The sequence below is a fragment of the Seriola dumerili genome, unplaced genomic scaffold, assembly GCF_002260705.1.
Source record: "Seriola dumerili isolate Sdu_G_001 unplaced genomic scaffold, Sdu_1.0 BDQW01000138.1, whole genome shotgun sequence".
In the NCBI taxonomy this organism is placed as follows: domain Eukaryota; kingdom Metazoa; phylum Chordata; class Actinopteri; order Carangiformes; family Carangidae; genus Seriola; species Seriola dumerili.
Genome location: NW_019174393.1, coordinates 10,099,302 through 10,119,499, shown reverse-complemented (window position 1 = coordinate 10,119,499; position 20,198 = coordinate 10,099,302). Strand labels below are relative to the sequence as shown.

At 41.4% G+C, this 20,198-nt stretch overlaps 1 protein-coding gene across 1 annotated transcript in view; it reads left to right on the top strand.

Moving 5' to 3' along the window:
• Window positions 1–15,105, top strand: part of LOC111224586 (ataxin-7-like protein 1) — a 31,392-nt gene extending 16,287 nt beyond the window's left edge. The window contains exons 5-13 of the mRNA XM_022749130.1: window positions 1,815–2,013; window positions 2,110–2,549; window positions 5,112–5,194; window positions 6,814–7,070; window positions 8,578–8,791; window positions 10,082–10,203; window positions 10,872–11,387; window positions 12,002–12,254; window positions 13,111–15,105. Of these exons, the coding sequence (XP_022604851.1) occupies window positions 1,815–2,013; window positions 2,110–2,549; window positions 5,112–5,194; window positions 6,814–7,070; window positions 8,578–8,791; window positions 10,082–10,203; window positions 10,872–11,387; window positions 12,002–12,254; window positions 13,111–13,128 (2,102 nt within the window). The 3' untranslated portion in view covers window positions 13,129–15,105. The remainder of the gene's footprint in view (window positions 1–1,814; window positions 2,014–2,109; window positions 2,550–5,111; window positions 5,195–6,813; window positions 7,071–8,577; window positions 8,792–10,081; window positions 10,204–10,871; window positions 11,388–12,001; window positions 12,255–13,110) is intronic.
• The last annotated feature ends 5,093 nt before the right edge of the window (window positions 15,106–20,198 follow it).

The following is a 20,198-nucleotide window of genomic DNA, read 5'->3' as shown; positions in this document are numbered from 1 at the left end:
TGCTGTACATACAGCCTACACCTTGGTCAAAAAAACGTGGTATCATATCCACACACACACACACACACACACACACATACACACACCCCTATTATACTTATGCATGCAGTGACTAATCTCTTCAATACACACACACACACACACACTTTGCACACACATTGTAAACACACTCTCCCTCAGTCACCTGCAGCCCACTTTCATGTGCACTCATGCACTCTGAGAAAACACACAGTCGCTCTGCCCAGCTCTGTTGTCTAAATGTGCTGCCGTCAGTTTCATATTACTACACTCATTAACAGCATCGTACAGCCTTGTGACACACTTACACACACATACTGTACAATCCCTAATGCTGCTTACTGTATTAAGTATGACATCAGTTCTACCGTGGTCAGTAGTTTGATTTATACTTGGGACACCCTACTTAAAATTCTATTACATGTATTCTGTAGCACTTTAATATCAACAAATATGAATGTACTTTCTGTGTGTGTGTGTGTGTGTGTGTGTGTGTGTGTGTGTGTGTGTGTGTGTGAGAGAGTTGTTGTATTAGGGAGTTGTGTTAACTTGACCTTGGCTTGCACATATCACACTCTCTGTCAAGTATTATAAGGCAGAGCCTGAGAAAATATGTGGACACTTGAGTTTTGAATATTAGTCTGTGTAATCATGGCTCCGTCTATTTGCGTACATGTGCAGTTGTATACATGTTGTGCACATTTTTTTTAATCATGAAATATACTGTACACTGTAAGTAACTTTTAAATTTAGTCTATACATTCTACCTGAGCTACCGGAGCTGAGGTATATATATGTATATTTCACTGCTCCCAGCAGTTTCAGATTGGCATCTTATCAGGAGACAGGAAGTTCAGCCAACCCCAACGGCCAGTATCATCCCAAAATTAACAGCTGCCTTTCACCAACTTATCTGTCAGTGAAATCTTGCTAGATCTTGCAGATGTTTGTTGTTTACCTCCCGAAGCAGCAGGTGAGAGAAAGGCGTGACATTACACCAAATTTGTATACTCATTATCAGCAGGTCAAAATACTGTCTTACTGTGTGTGCAGTGTGTTTTCCCCACTTTGTTCCTCTGTGTTTATGACGTCTTCACCCCTCTGTTTCCATTCAGGTAGCTGGGGTGTAGTTTCCTTGTGAGACAGACAGAGAGAGACAGACAGCCCCGGACCACCCCCCCACCCCCCCCTACTCCCACAAAGACATGCATAGCAAAAACCGTAAGTGTGAGCTCCTCTCCTACTCTCTCCCCACAGCCTTGTGATTTATTCCCCTTCTCGTTTCCTTCTGTGTCTCCGCATCCTTTCACTCATGTATTCTGATCAGATCTGGGTCAAAAGGTATTTATAACTGTTGGCTCTTGTTTGAACTTCACATAGTAACAGATTGGTGGAGTTCATCACACAAGGACACTTCAGATGGTGTCGGGGAAGCTGCTAATTAGAGAAAAGTACACTTAAATGATTTGTAAATACTTGATTCTTTTTTGTAAAAAAAGTTCTGGCATAAATTTGCTCTCTCTCGTGTTACAACACAACCATCTGGCACCTAAGCAGTGTAAAAGAAAAAACACAAGTTGGTGTAAATACCACTCTGCAGTACACTCAGAACTAGACTCAGGTGCTAATCAGATGCAAATCAGATTCGAAAAACTACCCAGATACAAAAAGTACCCGCTAGCAATGCATGATTGTGTGTTTGATCTGTTAAGAGTGTGTTTTGGTGTGTCATGCATCTTTGTGACCTCAGACGTCTTACAGATCCTTATCCTTACCTCTGTCGTAACCTGTTTCAGAGAAGCGCCACGGCTCCCCCATCCCCTCCAGGAGCCCCCTGGTCCCCATGAAGCCCAAAGCCCCTGCTGTGGCCCCCGCTGTGGCCCCTAGTCCTGGGGACACGCTGGCCTTCAGGGTCCCTAAAGATTACCCTCACTCCCGCTTCAGCAAGGCGCCACTTGCTGTCTATCCACCAAAGGGAGCACGGAACAAGACATGGTGGGTGTACGCTTAGTGCCGCTACACACTTCTCCCAAAGCATTAATTTAGTCACACAATCTTTTAACACCATCTCTTCTCCCTCCATCTCCCCAGCGTATCGCTTCCAGTCGTAAGCCTAGAGAAGATGCCCTGCCTAAGCCGAACAGACTCGGCATCACATGTGCGCCTCACCACCTCCTCCTCTGTCTCCCCTTCTTCCCTCAAACCTCCATCCCTCACTCCCCCAGCCTCCCAACGCTCCAACGAAAAGCTCATGAATGGTCGCGGCAGCAGCGGGCCGCCCACGCCACGCTCTACCACGCCTCCATCCTCGTTGGAAGGGCGGCCCAGTATGGCACGCTCTCCGCTGGATAGACGGCCGTCGTCTACACCCTCTCCTTCCCCGCTGGATCGGAAACCCTCCCTGTCACCTTCACCCTCTCACCGATCTGGCGCGATGCCATCATCATCATCGTTGCTGTTGTCGCCGACGGTGGAGAAGAAGCACCAGAATGGGACTAAAACTTCCTCCAGGTCGCACAAAAGACTCTCAGGTTAGTTTTGAGAAATTATGGCCATTCCAGACTGCACTACTGCTGACTAATGGCAGGAGTTGGAGTCTAAAGAAGTGAAGAACATTTAATAATTTATTCCTTTTTCCTGCCTATGTTTTCATGGCTGGTTTAGGGCCATCAACTTTGAGCCTTCAACTTACAGGTCACAGACCTTGAGTCGGTAACTTTTAGCCTGCTAACATTCATGTGCTAGAGGAGTTAAATATCTCCACCTTTGCTACATAAATTCCTTCCCTCAGCATTATAAAAATATTCCTATGTTAATACATGTTTTCATACACTCTCACAAGCTCACACACTCACCATTTCTTATCTCCGTATCCTTTGGAGAGCTTCCAGCCTGAATGTTTGGCTGCAGACAGGACAGTGGTAGGGTGAGACTGTGTGTTTTGGAAAGGGAGAGGCGCCTCTCTGTAGTTTTTAATGGCTTTCTTTCCCCTGTTTTCTCTGTTCTTCCACTATTCTCTTGATATTTCTCACTTTTTCTCTTCTTTCTCACTCTCTCCTCCGCAGTCTATCATTGTTTTCTCAGTCTACCTTCCAAACTTTATTTAAATCAACAGGGATACGTAGGAGTTAATCTAGCGGTCATCTCTAACTAACAAATGTGAAAACATGCAGAAGAATGAAGTTGAGATTTATGATGGATGCTTCAGGGTGTGGATGACTCTCTATCCAGCTTTTCGTCTTCTTCCCGTCCTCATGCCGCTCCTCTTTCTCTTCGTTTGTGTTGTGTCTCGCTGTGCTCCAAGCCTCTGATTTACACCCTCTAATTCACAAGCTCCCGCTGCCAAAAAGCTGCTCGTCTTCTTGAGAGATTTTCCCCACCTCCTGTGTCTCTGTATTTTTTTTTATCCTCTCACTCTCCACTTCCTGCCTCGACCTCCTCTTCTCTCTCACACACACTCTATAATATTCTGTCCTAATTTTTTTCTCTCACGCTCTCTCCATCTCCTAGTTTCTCTCTGGCTGTCTCTCACTGCTCATCGGGGTCTTGTTTCTCACTCATCTTTTTCTTCTGATTTCTGTGTCATTTGGTTTCCCTTTCTCATCAGTGTCTTCCTTCAGAATGTGTTCGCACTACCCGTCTTCCTCTCTCTTGTCTCAACTTCCTGTCTAAGTTTGTGTGTGAACTTGTGGGTGAGCATATGAGTTTGTTTATTTCTAAGAGGCATGTTTGTTGCTGTCGTACATTTGCGTGTTTGTCTTTCCACCCGTATCCATCGGAGCTGTCGTCTCATTCTGCAAACACTTAAAGATTACAGGGATTATAGCGAAGGCCAGCGCGAGATTACAGCCCTGTGACAGCACAACACTGTTTAAGATAACCTGCTGACTGGAGGTTGTTGTTGGTCGGCTGGTTTGTGTGCATCTGTGTTGCTGAGCAGTACTCTTGCCTTTTATAACTCCATAGAAAACTGACAAGTTTAATTTGAAACGCCTGCATGACTGAAGTTAGATTTGACATCTATCAGTTGAACCAGGATGTGAAATTATTTTCACTAGAAAGTACTATAAAATTAAAATGATACATTTATTATTTTATTATGTATTCAAGAAGAAAATGTTGTTTGTTTTATAAATTAGTTTTCTGCGTCCGGCTTTAGTCTTATTTCAGGGACAATAATTCATTCACCAACTTCATTGCTGAGATGCAAGAACTCAGCAACTTTGCTGACACAGCTTTACAATGGTGTCTGTTATGGCAAGCAAGTTTTAAACAAGGGGCTGAATATCATTATTCATTCATTATTCATATTATTCATTCATAAGTTCCTGTTTGCGAAAACAGTCTTCAGGTGGGTTTGTCACCATGAGGACACCTTTTACATAAGTGAAGTCCGTTCATACATTGTTAATATAAAAATATTGATTACAGCAGCTTTGTTTGGTGTCAGCTGTTGTGTTGACCCTTAAGAAGCCCCTTTGCTATCTTCTTATTTGAGACATTTTGGCACATAAAAGAGATTTTGTCTTATTTCCAATAAACAACAGAGACTTTAGCTGCAAGTTGACACAGTCTTAAAAGTTGAGTGTCGCATTTCATCGTCAGGCACATTTTTCCTCCAGATTCTGTTCATTAAAGCAGGAGAGAGTTTCCTGGGCTGTCAGTCACAGCTGACTCTTGTCAGGCTGCCAGTTCGCCCTGTCAGGAATGATTTGTCACAGCACGAGGGATCCGCATAGTTTGTGTTTGATACTGGAAGCATTACTAATAATGTCACACAGAATAATAGTATTAAACTATGGTGGCCTCGCACCACGATGAGTGATTGATTGAGTAAAGGAATATGTGAATAGACAAATGCCTGAGTGAAGTGCTGTCTCAAAAAAGGCAAATTAATGCACTCATGGTACTATAACGCTTCCACTCCCAGGAAATGTGATTTGATACTTAACTAAATTATGGCCTTTTGGTACCACTTCAATGTGTGTGTGTGTGTGTGTGTGTGTGTGTGTGTGTGTGTGTGTGTGTGTGTGTTTGTGTGTGTTTGTGTGTGTTTGTGTGTGTTTGTGTGTGTGTGTGTGCATGTTTTACAGGGAGAGTGTTTGATCCTAACAAGCACTGTGGAGTCCAGGACCCAGAGACTAAACGACCCTGCACGCGGTCTCTCACCTGCAAGGTAACACAAATAAACACACGCACACACACACACACACGCTATCACTCACGCTCACCACCTCTGTGTAATTTCTGTGGAGACAATAATAGCCGCTGACCCTTCTTCCTGCTTCCTGTGTGGGGCTGTCTCACCAGGAAAGCAGCTTTGTTTGTTTATGAGAGAAAAAATATTGAAGGGCGCACTGACATCAGTGCTGAAGGGCTGAAACTGCAGCTATGACCCTGTTTGCCTCCCTGACCCTGTCTGTCTGTGATACGTCTGCGCTTTACACACATTTCTCTGTTAATGTTGGGTAACAGTGCTGGAGCATTATAGGGCCTACATTTCCCTTGATGAGGTAATTATAGATGTTGGGTGAGGCTACAACATCATTCAGCAGTAATAATCTATTTCACTGCCCTTTAATTACATCTAGCAAGCTTTACTAATCACTTCAAGCTGCTTATTAAGTAGTTAGAGATGTATGTAGTGTGCTGTTGTGATCTTATTTAACCTTGTTTTATACTGGTAGTTCCTATGAGAACCATGATTGCAAGACAGGGGCCTGGACGAGTTCTTTACTAAGGAAGTGACTCCTACCTCAGCCAGTATTTAAAAGAACTCCAGAGATGTCTTAACTTCTCAGGGTTGGGGTAAAGGGAATGAACGTTATGTCCTTGCACACCACAGTCCACGGAGGGTTTTTGCTGCACATACAGCACTGCGCAATACATATAGGCGTGGACGTAAGACAATGGGGTTGAATTGTGTAATGGCTTGCAAATGTATGTGAACATCGTATCGGTAAATAATATCATGAGATAAAGCTAATTATTTATTTTGGCATCATATTTTAGCATACGTGGCCTTGGTAGCTGTTTACTGAAGTTATTTGCCCATACACATAAAATCTACGCGTCAAAATGTTGTTTGTTTTCTGCATTTTCATTTTCTCTCTTCCACTAAACCGCAGTTGTTAGAAACCACAATATGTCAACATAATTTCTACTTTGCAGGTGTTGTAAAAGTGACGCCACACTCTGTCCTTGGAGTAGTCCTTCTCCTTGCTGAAATTAAGTGTAGATATCTCTCAAGAACATGAAGACAAAGTACAGGCATTTGTCTTGTTTTTGCTTCAGCTTTAAATTGGTGTCCTGCTACATTCAAATTCAGCAGTCAGGTAATTAATGATGGTGAAATAAGATGCATCTTCTGAGCCTTAAAGTGTTTAAAGAGCCCCCTACCCTTGCTATGACCTTTTGAATGAGTACATGAAGCATTTTTCTTTCCTCGAGCTGTACTACCTGCTTATACCAGTAATTCAGCAGCCTCAGACACACACATTATAAAGACCTATTGGAAAACCAAATGTTTGATGGCTGGTTACCCTCCAAAGTAGTTGGAAGGGTAGACGAGCTTACCATGCACAGGCAATATTTACCCATGTTAGTGTGGTGTGACGTGGGCAGCAGCATGGCGCAGTGATTATGGAAACTGAGCCATGATTCAAGCCCCTATGAGTGCAACCATCAGCCCTGTTAAAGTATGTTTGAGCAAAACTATGTGTTGGTCACAGATCAATACTTTATTTAACAAACTCTCTTACTCTTACTTTTTTTTTGTCCTGTGCTTTTCGTTAGACTCACTCCTTAACCCACCGCCGAGCTGTCCCCGGCCGAAGGAAAAACTTCGACACCCTACTGGCCGAACACAAGGGGCGGGCGAAGGAGAAGGACGGCGCGAAGGAGAAGGAGAAAGACAGAGACGGAGCGCAGGGAGGGAAGGAAGGCTGCGGCCACAGTGTCACGTCACAGGAGATTCCCGGCAAGCCTCACTGCCCTAATGGACGACCCCTGTCCACGCTGAAGCTTCGGCTGGCAAATGCGCACATACCCAGGTCGGACAGTGGACCGACACACACACACGCACGTTATTAATTATGCATGTGTATATGGAAGCAAAGAAAGGCCTTAACATTTTAATCATAAAAGCTTTAATGCCATAAACACCCGATTAACCAACTCTGAAATTAATCATTTTGGGATACTTGATGTTGACATTCAAATATCACTAACTGCAGACCATTGATATATTTTACTTTATAAACAATCTGTCTGGATTTATGTCAAGTGGTACGATTTCAGAAACCTTTTTTTCCCACCTGTTTGCTTTCACAAATTCAAACATTAAAGTGTCCAATATTCAAAAAACTAAATTCAAGTTCATGTTGTCAGTTTTCAGATAAAAAAAACAGTCAGGTTATATCTTCCATATATGTTGACTGTTGCTTTATATTTATTCCAACTAAGCTACAACCTGAGAGATAAGAATTGAACGGGTAAAAAATGAAGATTGATTTTAAGAGTTTAATTATTTTTGGTACAGTTTTCCAGCAGATTTTGTAGTTCTTTGTATCCTGTTTCTTTATGGACATTGACTTTTTCTAAGCTTAATCTGTATTCATAAGGAAAAGGAGCATTTCCTGGACAAAAGTCAATTTTCTTTAATATTTAATTAAGAACAAATTACATTTATTTAGTTTTTTCAAATACTTTAGTACTCATTATACCCAATATTGTAAGACATTTACTGTGGTTGTTTTGTAGACAATGGCTTTTTCTGTGATGTATCTATACTTTTGCTTAAATGTGAGTTTGAATGACTTATTATTTCACTGAAGGTCCTACTGTACGTCCTAGACAGATGCGTGGGGAATCCTTGTCTGTTCATGTTTTTTCCCACCAGGGGATGCTGTAAACAAGAGTGCAGGAAAGGAGAAACAATAGTAAAAGGATGTGAAGTCTGCCTTTGTCACAGTGTTATGAGAAACTCATTTCCTCTTTCCATTTGAGAGATGATCGTCTGTTTGAAAAAGGAAGTTTTTGGGGTTTTTTTTTTTTTTTTTACTGTGGCAAACTTTTCGAATGACTGATTGCAGCGTAAAGGCAGATATGACACGAGCTTTTGTGTTCATGTTGTGTGTTTTAAGAGATTTCTGTCATCCTGCCCCTCAGTGTTGCTTTTCTCTCCCCACTCCTTTCCCTTTCTTCTTCTCCTTCTCTCACTCTTTTCTTTTTAATTATTCTTCTCCCGATCTTCATCCTCCTTCTCATCAATCTTTTTTTTTTCTTTTTCACTTCCCCATTTATGGTCATCTCCCTTCTCTCTTCCAGTCTCTCCTTGCTTCTCTGCTTCTGCATATTACTCTATTACTAACATTTCTCATTTTCTCCCCCTTCCTCTTCTTCTCATTTCCATTTCCCTCCACTTCTGTCTCCATCTTGCTTTTATTTACTACCTCGCTACTTCTTTCTTTTTCTCTACGATTCCATTTCTCACACCTTTCCCCACACTTCTCCCTGTTTTATTCACCCCCCCTTGTCTTTCTAATGTATCCACCCCAGGGTTCCAGGCGGATCCGCCACCTCCACCTCCAGTCCTTTGCCCCTAGCACCAGTCCCCGGCCTGGCCCCTAACGCAGAGCTGTCCCCTCACAGCTGGGTGACGGCAGGGGGAGATGGCGGCCGGCTTTCCAGTGACGAGGGAGACGCAGAGACTCCAGAGGACCCTGACAGACCTGCCGTTCACTACTCCAATCACCACCCACAGCCTTCTGGGGTACATACTATGACTACTAACATACATTTTCATAGTCCATAACCTCAGGGCATTAAAAACTCATTTGCACAACTTCCAGCCAGGATTTTCCACCTTTACCCCACAGGGTCTGCTCTTAAAAGCCATTTAGAGGAATTATTTTTTGTTGGTGCCTCAGCTGTAGCTCTTATCCAATGTTTTTGTTGCAAAGAAAAAGGCAAGGGCTGTGTGTCAGATTGATTTCAGACTCAGAGGGAAGAAGGTCAGTGGGAAGATTGAAACCACTCTAATGTCCATCCTTTGAATATGAAGCCACAGCTAGGAGACTAGCTTAGTGTAAAGAAGGAAGTAAGGAGCAACTTGTTACATCTTGTTTGATGAATCTGTACAAAAAAACAAGGTGTAAAAACAGCTTGTGGTTTTTTGTTATGTTTTATGCCAAGCTATCTCTTGGGCAGGAGTCATGACTTCCTGAAATTTTGTTATCACGGAGAAGTTGCCAGGCGACCAGCGGAGAATCCAAATTCTTTTTCCAAAAATTAGCAATTTTCTAAAAATGACAAACTAAGTGCCCCTGCTATGATTAAAATATATAGAGTGTTGTTTTGTATATAAGCAACTGATGCACACTTTTACACTGCTGTAAATAAATCTGTAGCAAATACTTGACACTGATCACCTCAGTGCCTGGTTATAGTTTCTGTCCGCAAACATATGACTATTCAGAATCTGAAACAAGACTTAAAAGGTGATCACAGGAAGGTGACATCAAAGGTGAAATCAAAGGTTTTAGCTGCCCACTGTACTACAGGTGGAGAGGCAAATTTTCAATTAGAACTAAAAAAAAAAATCGTTGATTTGGTATTATCGTCTCAGCTTAGGGATTGGTCTGGGTTAGTAGTTTTTTTAATTTCTGAAGTTCTAAAGAAGATTGTGGCATTGCTTGTCCTCGATCATCTTTCATATCTGTCTGTGTTCATTTGGAATTTTTCTGCCTCTTCTCTTTTCTCTCTTTGTCATCTGTTCTTTTTCATCTATCACTGTTTCTGTCATTTGACACCACTTTCTCTCCACATCCTGCTCCGTCTCTGCCCACCTCTTACTCCCTCCCTCTCTCTCTTTTTTTTTTTTCCTTGTTTCTCTCTGCCCCCTCTTCATCCATCGGCCCTTCTCTTCCTCTTTCTCCATTCCGTCTACCTATCCCTCCTGCTCTCCTCCTTTTTTCCTCTCTCCATGCCTCACCTTACCTCCCTTCTGCCTCCATCATTCTACCACTTCCTTCCCCTCTCACCCCCTGCTTCCCTTTTCCAGTTTTGCGTATTCAGCAGCAGGCTCATGGGACGGGGCCACTATGTGTTCGACAGGCGATGGGACAGGATGAGGCTGGCGCTCCAGAGCATGGTGGAGAAACACCTCAACGCACAGATGTGGAGGTGAGTGTCCCTGAACGTACATTGTGGGCGATTCGATTTTCTCAGCGTAGAGCTGCTTCACTTAAAGGTACATGTGTAAATGAACACAATGAGCTTGTAATGCATCTCTAGTTTACGCAGGAGTAACTGTGTGAATGTTGTTCTTGAATTTCACAAGGAAGCCACTACAAATGAAATGGATGGTAAACATTCTCCAAATCGAGTTGTCAAGTTGGGGAAAATTAAATAGACTGACAATATGAGCAAGTGTAAATATGAGAGAACGTGACGTGTTGTGCTAACCTATTTTTATAAGGGATGGAGAAACCCAGTTAACTGGGTAGACAGGAAGTTTTTGATGTCACACATAAATGTAATCAAACAAGATGCCAGTTCATTTAATGTTAAAGTGTAGCAGAGAGAACATCACAAATACAGAAAGAGAAAAAGATGATAGGTCTCCATGAAATTGTTGATAAGTGAATCAGACGAATGATTGGGAAAGTAAGGATTTTTTAATCATATTGATAAAATCATGGGAGGAGCAACAGCAGCTAAAAGGTTAAAGAAAACCATTGTTCAGTACAACACTGTGCATTGATTGGTAATAAAGGTTTAGTACTCTGAATTTATACTGGCAATGAGACAACTTTATTACTTTTAAAACGTCTTGTCCCTTTGGGTTCCAGGAAGGTGCCTCTGGCTGCTGAGAGCCTCCTCTCCCACTCCTCCTCCGGTACCTCCTCCGTCACTTCACAGCGGACTCCCTCTCCCACATCTCTCACCTGCCCCTCCTACACCGTCACCTTCCCACAGTCCACGTCCACAGCTGGGGTGTTCGGCATCCGAGAGGCCCCGCAACCCCTGACCGCCATTTCCACACCGGGCAAAGCCCGTAACAGCACCCATAAAGCCAGCCGCCCACCCAAAGACACAGAGGACTCTGTAGTGGGATATAAGAAGAGAAAAAACTCTTCCTACTTGTCTTCCTCCCTTACTTCTTCTCCTTCTTCCTTGTTTTCATCTGTGGATAATCACAAGAGGAACGGCAGCAGCTATCATCCAACATTGCAAGGTTCAGGGGGCACAGCTGCCTCCCCAGCCAGGAAAAAGGGACTTGGGCGTGGGGGAAGCGGGCTTTGGCGCAGCGGAGATGACTGGCTATCCAGATCTGATGGGTCTCAAAGCCACAACTCACAGAGCAGGTGGGTTGCGGGCTTCGACAGCAGTAGAAAATGAGGTTGATCTTTCTTATGCAGGATTGAATGACTGGATTTCTTCAGGTTTTTTTGTTTTTTGTTTTTATTTTTGTTTCACCTGCTTGTTCAGGATGAAGTCTGTTGTTTTCCAAAAGGTGACAGTTTTCTAAGAAGTGTGTATTCTTGATACTGACGAGGATCTGTTCACTCATTTCAAGGCCTTGTATACAAGAGCATATAAATATAATACAGTGATGTGAAAGCCTTATTAAATTTGTTTTAGTGTGATGGTCTAATGAGGGAAAGTTTGATGGTAACCAGGGTTACAAACAACACAATACAGGCTCAGCTCAGCACATAACATAGTACAGTATGCAGAGAAACACATGAGAGGGTGATTCATTAAAAGTAGAGCAGTGTGTAAACAGAGAGGACGGTGCCAGCAGTGCAAAGGCTGTGATGACAGGTGTTTGGCTTTTCCTTTGAAATATACAGCTCTGTAAAAACCTGCTGCGATAATTTTATTCTCGTCTAAATAATTTCACTGCTGTACAGTGAAAGTTGGAAGTGAAGCTTACTGTATGTCCTTAATGGCAATTTCCTCTTCTGCTCCTCTCCAGTCGCGATCTTGGCACGACCAGTATACCCTACTCGCCATCCAGGGAGCCTGCCTCCACGCCTCATCAGCCCCTGGCTCCCCCCTCTGGACCCCTGGCTTATGGGGGAGGAGCCGAGGGGAGGAAGAGGAGGAGTCCCAGCTCTTACAGAGGGAAGGCCAGCAAGCTGAGCAGGCCAGGAGGACTGGAGAGCCTCTTTGGGAAAGGAAATGACATTGGAGGGATACTGGCTTTGGGGCCGGAGTCCCCGAGACAGGTTGGTGTTGCATCTTGTCTTCTCAGTAACCCGCAACTAAAAGCATCCCAGGCTGGGATTTGGTTTGCTCAAAGCCGCATCATCAAGTCGAAATTATATTCAAGAGAAATGATGATGATCAGCAGCAAAGATAATATATATGTAAATCAATGCACTGTTAACCCACTGTAATTGAATTTTCTGAGGGTAAATGTCATGCTAACATGCTCAGGATGACAGTGCTGACTTCCTGATATTTGGCCGATATAGTGTTTACCATGTTCACCAGCTTAGTTGAGCGTTTTAGCGTGCGGACATTTGTTACTTAGAACAAACTACAGCTGAGGTTTAATTTTGACCTCATGGTGGCGCCATGTTAGTTTTTGCCATTTTGTGTTAGTGAAGAGAACAACACTAGCTTAGTTTACTGCAATAGGGGATACAACAGATCAGAATTACAGTGTATTTGACCACTGCTGTTAATACAATGTATTTTAACGCCCCCCTGCTTCAGTTCAAGGAGCTGCATGTGGCACTTCTAAACAGTGAAAGTGAATTTGACACTTCAGATTGAAAAGTGTTTGTTCTAATTTTCTAGTTTCAACTTTAATAATAAAGTGACAGCCCTGATATGGATGTGAAAAAGTACAGGTCAGGTGGGAAAAGGCAGTTCATTTTCAAAATAATTGAACTTGCTTTAAGCGTAGTACATCATAGCACACAGATACAGAGCAGCAAAGTGTTATTCATGTAAACAAGTATTTCTAATTACTAAGATTTATGTATATTTTTTAAAATACTGTAAAAATTGCTTTACACAGTGCAAAACCGTGCTAAATGAAAACCAGTTAATGTCTCTGTCCTCCTCTCCCTACAGGCCAAGTTGCATCACTGACAGGAACCTGTCTCATGGACAGAATGTTGGGCAGCTGTGCAGGCCACCACCGTTTGTGACCTTTGACCTCACCACTCTTCCACCGACAGCACCAATCAGACTGCTTCATCTCGGCGATGTCACCCCTGTTTACCCAGTGACGGCTCAGTTCACCCGCTGTGATACCGGGGCTCTGGAGTCTTTGCTCACAGTCGAGCTGGCAGTTTTACTTCCGTGCATCACAGCGGTCGTGGTTTTCTCAGAAGATGACGGCGGATTCCAAAAAAACTTATCCTCTGAAAAGGGAATATGCCTCACAAAGTTTTCAAGGCATTGTTAATAATACCACCTCTGTACAATTTTTCAGAGAGGCAACTTTTTTTTTCTGGTTGTTCTGACCATGTTCCTGGTTGCTGTGGTTGGTCAGCAGACAAGGAAAGAGGTCTGCGATTGTATTTGGGATTTAGATGGTTGAAGGACCTATTGACACGACTACTGTAGGACTCTGACTTCAGCTACGCCACCTCACCTGCCCCCCACCCCCCACCCCTTTTACCCTTTTTTCTGTCTTTAGCTTTTTCCCCCTACTCAAAGATGGCGGAGGCAACAGCAGTTTTAGTTGGGTTTTATCCAGCTTTTTCCTCTGCATCAACCTCTTCCTTTTTTTCTAATTTCTCTCCATCTTTCTGGAGCAACTTTTTCCACATCTCTGAAATTCTCTCCTTTTTTTTCTTTTTTTCTTTTTTTTTCTTTCCAACTGTCTGTCCCTCAATCCCTCTCCATCCCAGCATGCCCATGTTCAAAGTGCACTTACTGGACTCGCATCCCTCTTCACTGACTCCAGAGCAGTCTCCAGCAGTGCCACACAAGGACCTGTTCACACAAGGGAAGAAGAAACGTCTGTGTTACCAACAACGCCGCGTCAATGCATTGTAATTTCAGTACAGGAAGAATTTTATTTGAAGATTGTATTTTTTTTGTTTTTCCTCCATTCTGGTTTAAATGTTGCAAGAAACACAAACTCCTGTGTGTGTGTGTCAGGACTTGCACCCAAAAAAGGAATTATTACTACGGTGTTGGAATTTTTCTTTTTTTTTTTTGTATAATAATTTATGTTCTGAAATGATGTTTGTTTTCTTACTGACCATTGAGGTTTGAGCTACAGAGACATTTTGAGCAAAAAATAATTTCTATGACATTTTGAAGAAAAATGTTGAAAGTGTTATGGTAGTTCATATTGTTGAAAATGTGTACATATCTGTTATTATTTTTGTATTTATTAATAATTGTCCCCTTTTACTAAATATCAGCTAAAAGAGGGAATATTTTCGCCCTCCTACCTTGGTCTGTGTTAAATAATATTGATGAGAATGGTCTGGTTTCTCAAAACCTTCACAAATTTGTAAATTAGCTTTAAGTTTAATTAATACTCACACACAGCCGGATATGAACTTTGACTGTTTCAGTTTATGTCATTTCCATTTATCTGTGTTACCAGGTCACAACAACCTGCGGCAAATTCTACAAAATAGTTCTAATAACTAAGTGTAGTTAATTCTGGCTAATTTTGTCCAACAAGAAAAGTCTTAACTCAAGGTCCACTCACATTGCTTTTTCTAGAGCTTCATCTGCATCTCACATGCTGTGTCCCAACTCCATACTAATTGTTTACGGTATATGTTATTTACTAATGACTGTAGTATACTGTTTTTTTTCTGTTAGTATACAAGAAATCAACATATTTAACTCTTCTATACCAACAGGAAATTATACAATATATGCACCGACAACAGGTCAGTCAAATTGCTACTTTGCAAAGCCGCTGCCGATTTTACTTCCCAAAGAGAAAGCAACATGTTTGTTCCAAAGATTAAATACTGAATTTTTCTAAAATTTTCTGGAGCGGTTTTGCCACTGCCCACAATTTATTTACACTTTTGCAGCTATCCTCCATTTCCTATGTGCATTGCACTTTAGGCCAATACCGTCCATCAAACAGCACTCTCCAAAAAAAAAAAAAAAAAAAAAAAAAAAAAAAATTTAATATGCATGCTGCATTATTTTAATCTACTCTTTTTTTCTCACTTTTACACTACACACTCAAAATGCACTTAGAGTTCGTGTGTAGTTTGGAACTGGGACAAAGCCGCAGTGTTCATCAGCAAATTGAGTTTACTAAGCTGTCATGAAGATGGCTCAGTTGTCATCACATGACCTAAGTATTTCAGTTCAAAGGTTAAGAATGAACATTGACGCTCAGTTATGTTGTATTTTGAAGTATTTCCTACCATTTACAGTGATACCGACCATAATGGAAGACAGCTGTTACAGAGGACATGGCCTACATCACAACTTACTCTGTCAACATGGTCTATTTTTCCATCCTGACACCAGAAAGTGGAGATTCTCCTGCAAGCATGAGGTCGGGGCTTCATCCCCATGTGCTGATCAGGATATTTACCCCTTATTTAGCTCTTAAAGGCTGACGAAAGAATGTTAAGATAATTATGTTACACATAACCATGTAAAAATGTGAAATATGGCTGCACCAGGTATCTAAGTAGTCCAGTGTCCCATCTAAAAACTGTATTGATTGGTCAGTTCTGGTCATAGTTACTGGCAGAGTCCCATTTTGTTTTCAAGAGGACTCCATTCAAGACTTTGACATCTTTAGACGTTGCTCGAGCCCTGTAACGTAGAGATGATGGTACAAAATGTCAGTGGACAGTTGGGCTTCTATACTAGTATTTCTTCCTGTCATTATTAGTGGAAACCACACCAGTACACAAAGTGTATCTGATGTACACTAATGAAAAAAAGAAAAGAAAAGTTGGTTTTGTGAAACCAGGCAGTGCTTATTTTGCGTTTTTTCATATAAAGGGCCCCACATTCCTGTTTGCCTGTGGTTCTCCCCTTTTTCATGTTTCTTCCAATGTTCAGAACTATAGTTTTAAACTGTCTTCATCTTCTGAGGCCAAGTGCTGAGATCGTCTAACAGCTCTGTGATCAGTTTAGTGATGCCGGTGTGGTGGTCTTTATTTTACTGTAGATACACATGGTTTAGCTCGGTACTCGCAGTGTACAGTTAACACGCCTACAATTACAATATTAACATTTTTTCTTTTTTTTTTTTCCCACTAATTTCTCTGTTTTGCAGCCAGTTGCCACCTGCCGTGCTTACACCTGTTAGAGTCTTCAAACCTGCTTTAAAAGACCAACAGATACACTAGTATATAGATGGTTCATATTGCTTTACCAGCTAAAAAAAAAAAAAAAAAAAACCATAGCGTGGTTGGAAAGTTTGATTTTCCAGCTCACGTGTATCTATAGATCAAAGATGATGATCTTAGCTCTGCGATGGTTTTGGGAAACGCCACCCCACACTTACTGTTTATAGTAATAGAAATGAGAAGTTACAGTTTGTTGCAGCTAAAATTAAGACAAAGCTCATGGATATTGATTTCGGAGCAGTTGTATATTGTCTTTGCTGTTAAATTCTACGGAGGTTTTAACAGTTTTTTTTTTTTCTTTTTAAACCCTCCCTGTTCCTTTTTTTGCACTTTGTCATAATGCCCAGATCTTTAATCAACTTCTATTTATATAAATATTTGAGATATAAAGAAAAAATCTATATCTATATATTTGTTAAATTGTTTCTGGCAACTACAGTAAAAGAAGATTAAGAGTGTATTCTTGGTGAGTTGGCCCCTAAACCAGCACACCGTTGATTTTTTTTTTTTTTTTTTTTTTTAATCTGATTCAAACTGTGGTCAATGTTGAATGTCTGAAAAATTGTAAGATTTGGGGTTTATTCAGTCTCACTGAAGTTCGATCAGAAAATGGATTTCCCATCAAAACAATTTAACACTTGCTGTAAAAAAAAAAAAAAAAAAAAAAAAGGTCTTATATCCAAGCTTTTATTAAATGATTGAAAGTGGTTGTTGTGTTATTTGTAAATCAAAGATGCAGCTTTTGTAATTGGAAGAAAAGTCCCTCTGCTGATGAATTACAAAAGTTTGTTTTGTAGATTTCACTTGTCATTTTTGCAGCTGTGTGTTCAACGTTTTCTGTCCAAGAAACTCATCATTTCCGTCTGACGTGATATTTCTGTATGGCTAGAAAAACAAAGAGCTTCCATGGTTGTCAGTGTTTCACGATGAAGCTTCATTCATATATTTTGTATTGTGTAACCTTTTGACGCATTTCTATGCTTGAATTTTTTCCCCACATGTGTCCGTGCTCACTACCTGAACACTGAAGTGTGCTGGGTCCTGTGTCTCCAAGCAAGAATCTGAGAATAGTTCCAACATTTGACACCTGTGCTGACTTTTGTTTTCATGTTTTTATTTTTATTTTTTATTTTTTTTATTTTCCCCTTGCAGGCTGGTTCCAGTGGCGGTGATGTCGGTCGGTCTACCTCTTTGGTCCAGACTGAAATATTTCAGCAACTACTGCATGAAGAGGATCAATCCTAGGCTACTGACTGTGGTAATCCCCTGACCTGTCCTCTCCAGCCACCAGCAGGATGACATTTTGGGCTTTTTGTGAAATGTCTTGACAACTGTTGGACGGACTCGTTGTCGTAGAATTGGGCACGTCATTTTCATGGTGCCCACAGGACGAACCCTGACCATTTGACCAGATAGATTTAGCACAAAATGTAACTTCAGTGATCCCCTGGTAGACTTTCAATTTGTCCGACTTCAAAGCTAATACATACCAGGCTGCAGTAAACAGTACTGCGTTAAAACATGACAGTTGCTATTAACTTGATCTAAACAGATCCTTCTTCATTAACTGTGAAGGGCTCTCCCGAACTTCCAAAGAGGCTCTCGGATTGTGACTCTTCAGCCTACGTTGGCAAGAAAATTAAGCCATAAACAAATTTTGTGGAGCGCATAATTAAGAGCATAACAAGTGATCTTTGAGGAGCCCCATCTTGATGCCTGTTGTTGGAGCAAAGCTGATTCTTTATTCCATCTTTTATCAGCTGTTAAGCACTGAAAAGCAGCTCATTAGTTAGAAATGCAACATTTTAATCACAGAACATAAGTTCAGACACCTGCCTCAGTAAATATTCAACATGTTGGAGCATGATGTTGTATCCCCGACCAATTTCCGGTGGCAGTGTAGCTCTCCGAGACATTTGACCTCCAAATAAGATTAATAATAAGACAATTTCCCCTTAGGGACTGACAATGCTTTCATGATGCAACTTCCTCACACAAAATCGTTTTTTTTTTTTTTTTTTTTTTCCCCCAACCCTAATCTCATGCCAATGTACTGTTGAGATGAAATAGGAGCCCACGGTTGAGCATTAACTCAGACTGTTCTGTGGTTTACACTTTACGGCCCTTCTCTCTTTATAGCACTGGTTTTATGTTGTTATTGTTTACAGTGGGAGAACAGGCCACTGAGACTTCATCTCTGCTCCAGCCGGCCATTCAGCAAAATTCCCACTATGACTCGTCCTCACACGTGAAACTTCATACAAAAAAAAAATTACGAGCAGCAACTGTCTGCACTGGATTCCACCTGTCGATCTTAATTTACAGACTCAACCAAAGCAATGTCTTTTTCTGCATCTTTTCTACATCACAAACCTCAAGGTGTCAGTGTGAGTCTCGCGGCGGAGCCCACAGATCACTCCCAACTAAGCAACTAAAAGGGAAAAAATCACATTTAACATGAACCATAAAACGGAGGCTAGTTTTGATCTTTTTTATAAATAAAGAAAGGGGCCAATGGAGCCCTATTAACCAGCTTCATTTTGTGTCTGCTACGTTTAATGGTCATTAGATTAATTCAGAAAGGGAGCAGATAATTTACCAGGATTCATCCGCTTGGATATTTTTATTAAAAAGAAAACGAGGCGTCTCCCAATGTCTCATTCATCCAGTTTGTAGAAGTATGGAAATAACTTATAAACCACATAAATATGCAATAATGTGTTCTGGTAACTTCTACTAAAATGTGATTTTTTTTTTTTTTGTGATCACTGACAATTGTCTTCTGTTTAGCCCCTGGAAGTGATCTTTGTCACTGTTGTGGAGGCTAACGGCTAATGAGTCCTCAAGACTGAGTCAGATGTGACTGTAGACCCCCAGAGAGCGGTTACTAGGGACTGACTTAAAAGAAAAAGAAAAAGAATGAAGAGATCATAAAGAGACTGAAATTTACTCGATGGAGCTATCTGGAAACCTGCTTATTTAAATAATTTGAAAATGGTGAGAATACAAAAGTCCCTATCTTACAACCTACATTTTGATGTTTTGCTTTGGTGAATGTGTGTTATTCTGTGAGAGTTGGGGCTAGATACATGGGGTGGAATATCAGTAACGTTAAAGTCATATTATTGATCTTAAAGTAACAGTCAAATTTTATGTTGACTCTCTCATTCGTGACAGAGGTAAGAGGGGAACAGGATCTTGAGTCGGCTCAGGGAGAGGTGCGGTCATTGTGGTGTAGGCCCCCCACACACACACACACACACACATACACACACATACACACAGACACACACACACACGTTGCTCCGATGTATGCATCTGAGGCTGGAGTTTACGAGAATTTTTTGTCCCACAAAAGGAGCTGCTGCATTATTTTTTCATGATCCCTGTTACGCACAACGCTCCATGATCTTGCTCATATGCAAATCCCATTTCCAAACATTTTCCTTCTTAAGAGGAAATGATTCAACCCAAAACATACTGTATGCATTTTGTTCCTTTCATACTGGGCATTGTAGCAGATTTAACTATCTTTTTTTTTTGTAATACAAAGCGGATTAGCCAAACTTCTGGGTTTTTTTTTTTATAAAACTACAGGAGAGGTTTAAGGGCATTTAAAGAGGCACTGAACCTGCTTTTGAATATAAACAATCCCCTTGAAATTTTACTCAATAAAACTAATTATGATTAGATTTTGATATAGAGCTCACAGTCCTACAGCTGAAAGCTAGTGTGCAAAGTGTCACATTACAGTGACCTGTGCTGCTGCTATGGGAAACATATTAAACAGCACTGAAGCAATGGCTGTAGTTGTATGCCCTGTACAGATGGCTCTACTGCCATCTATTACTGCTCTCCAGA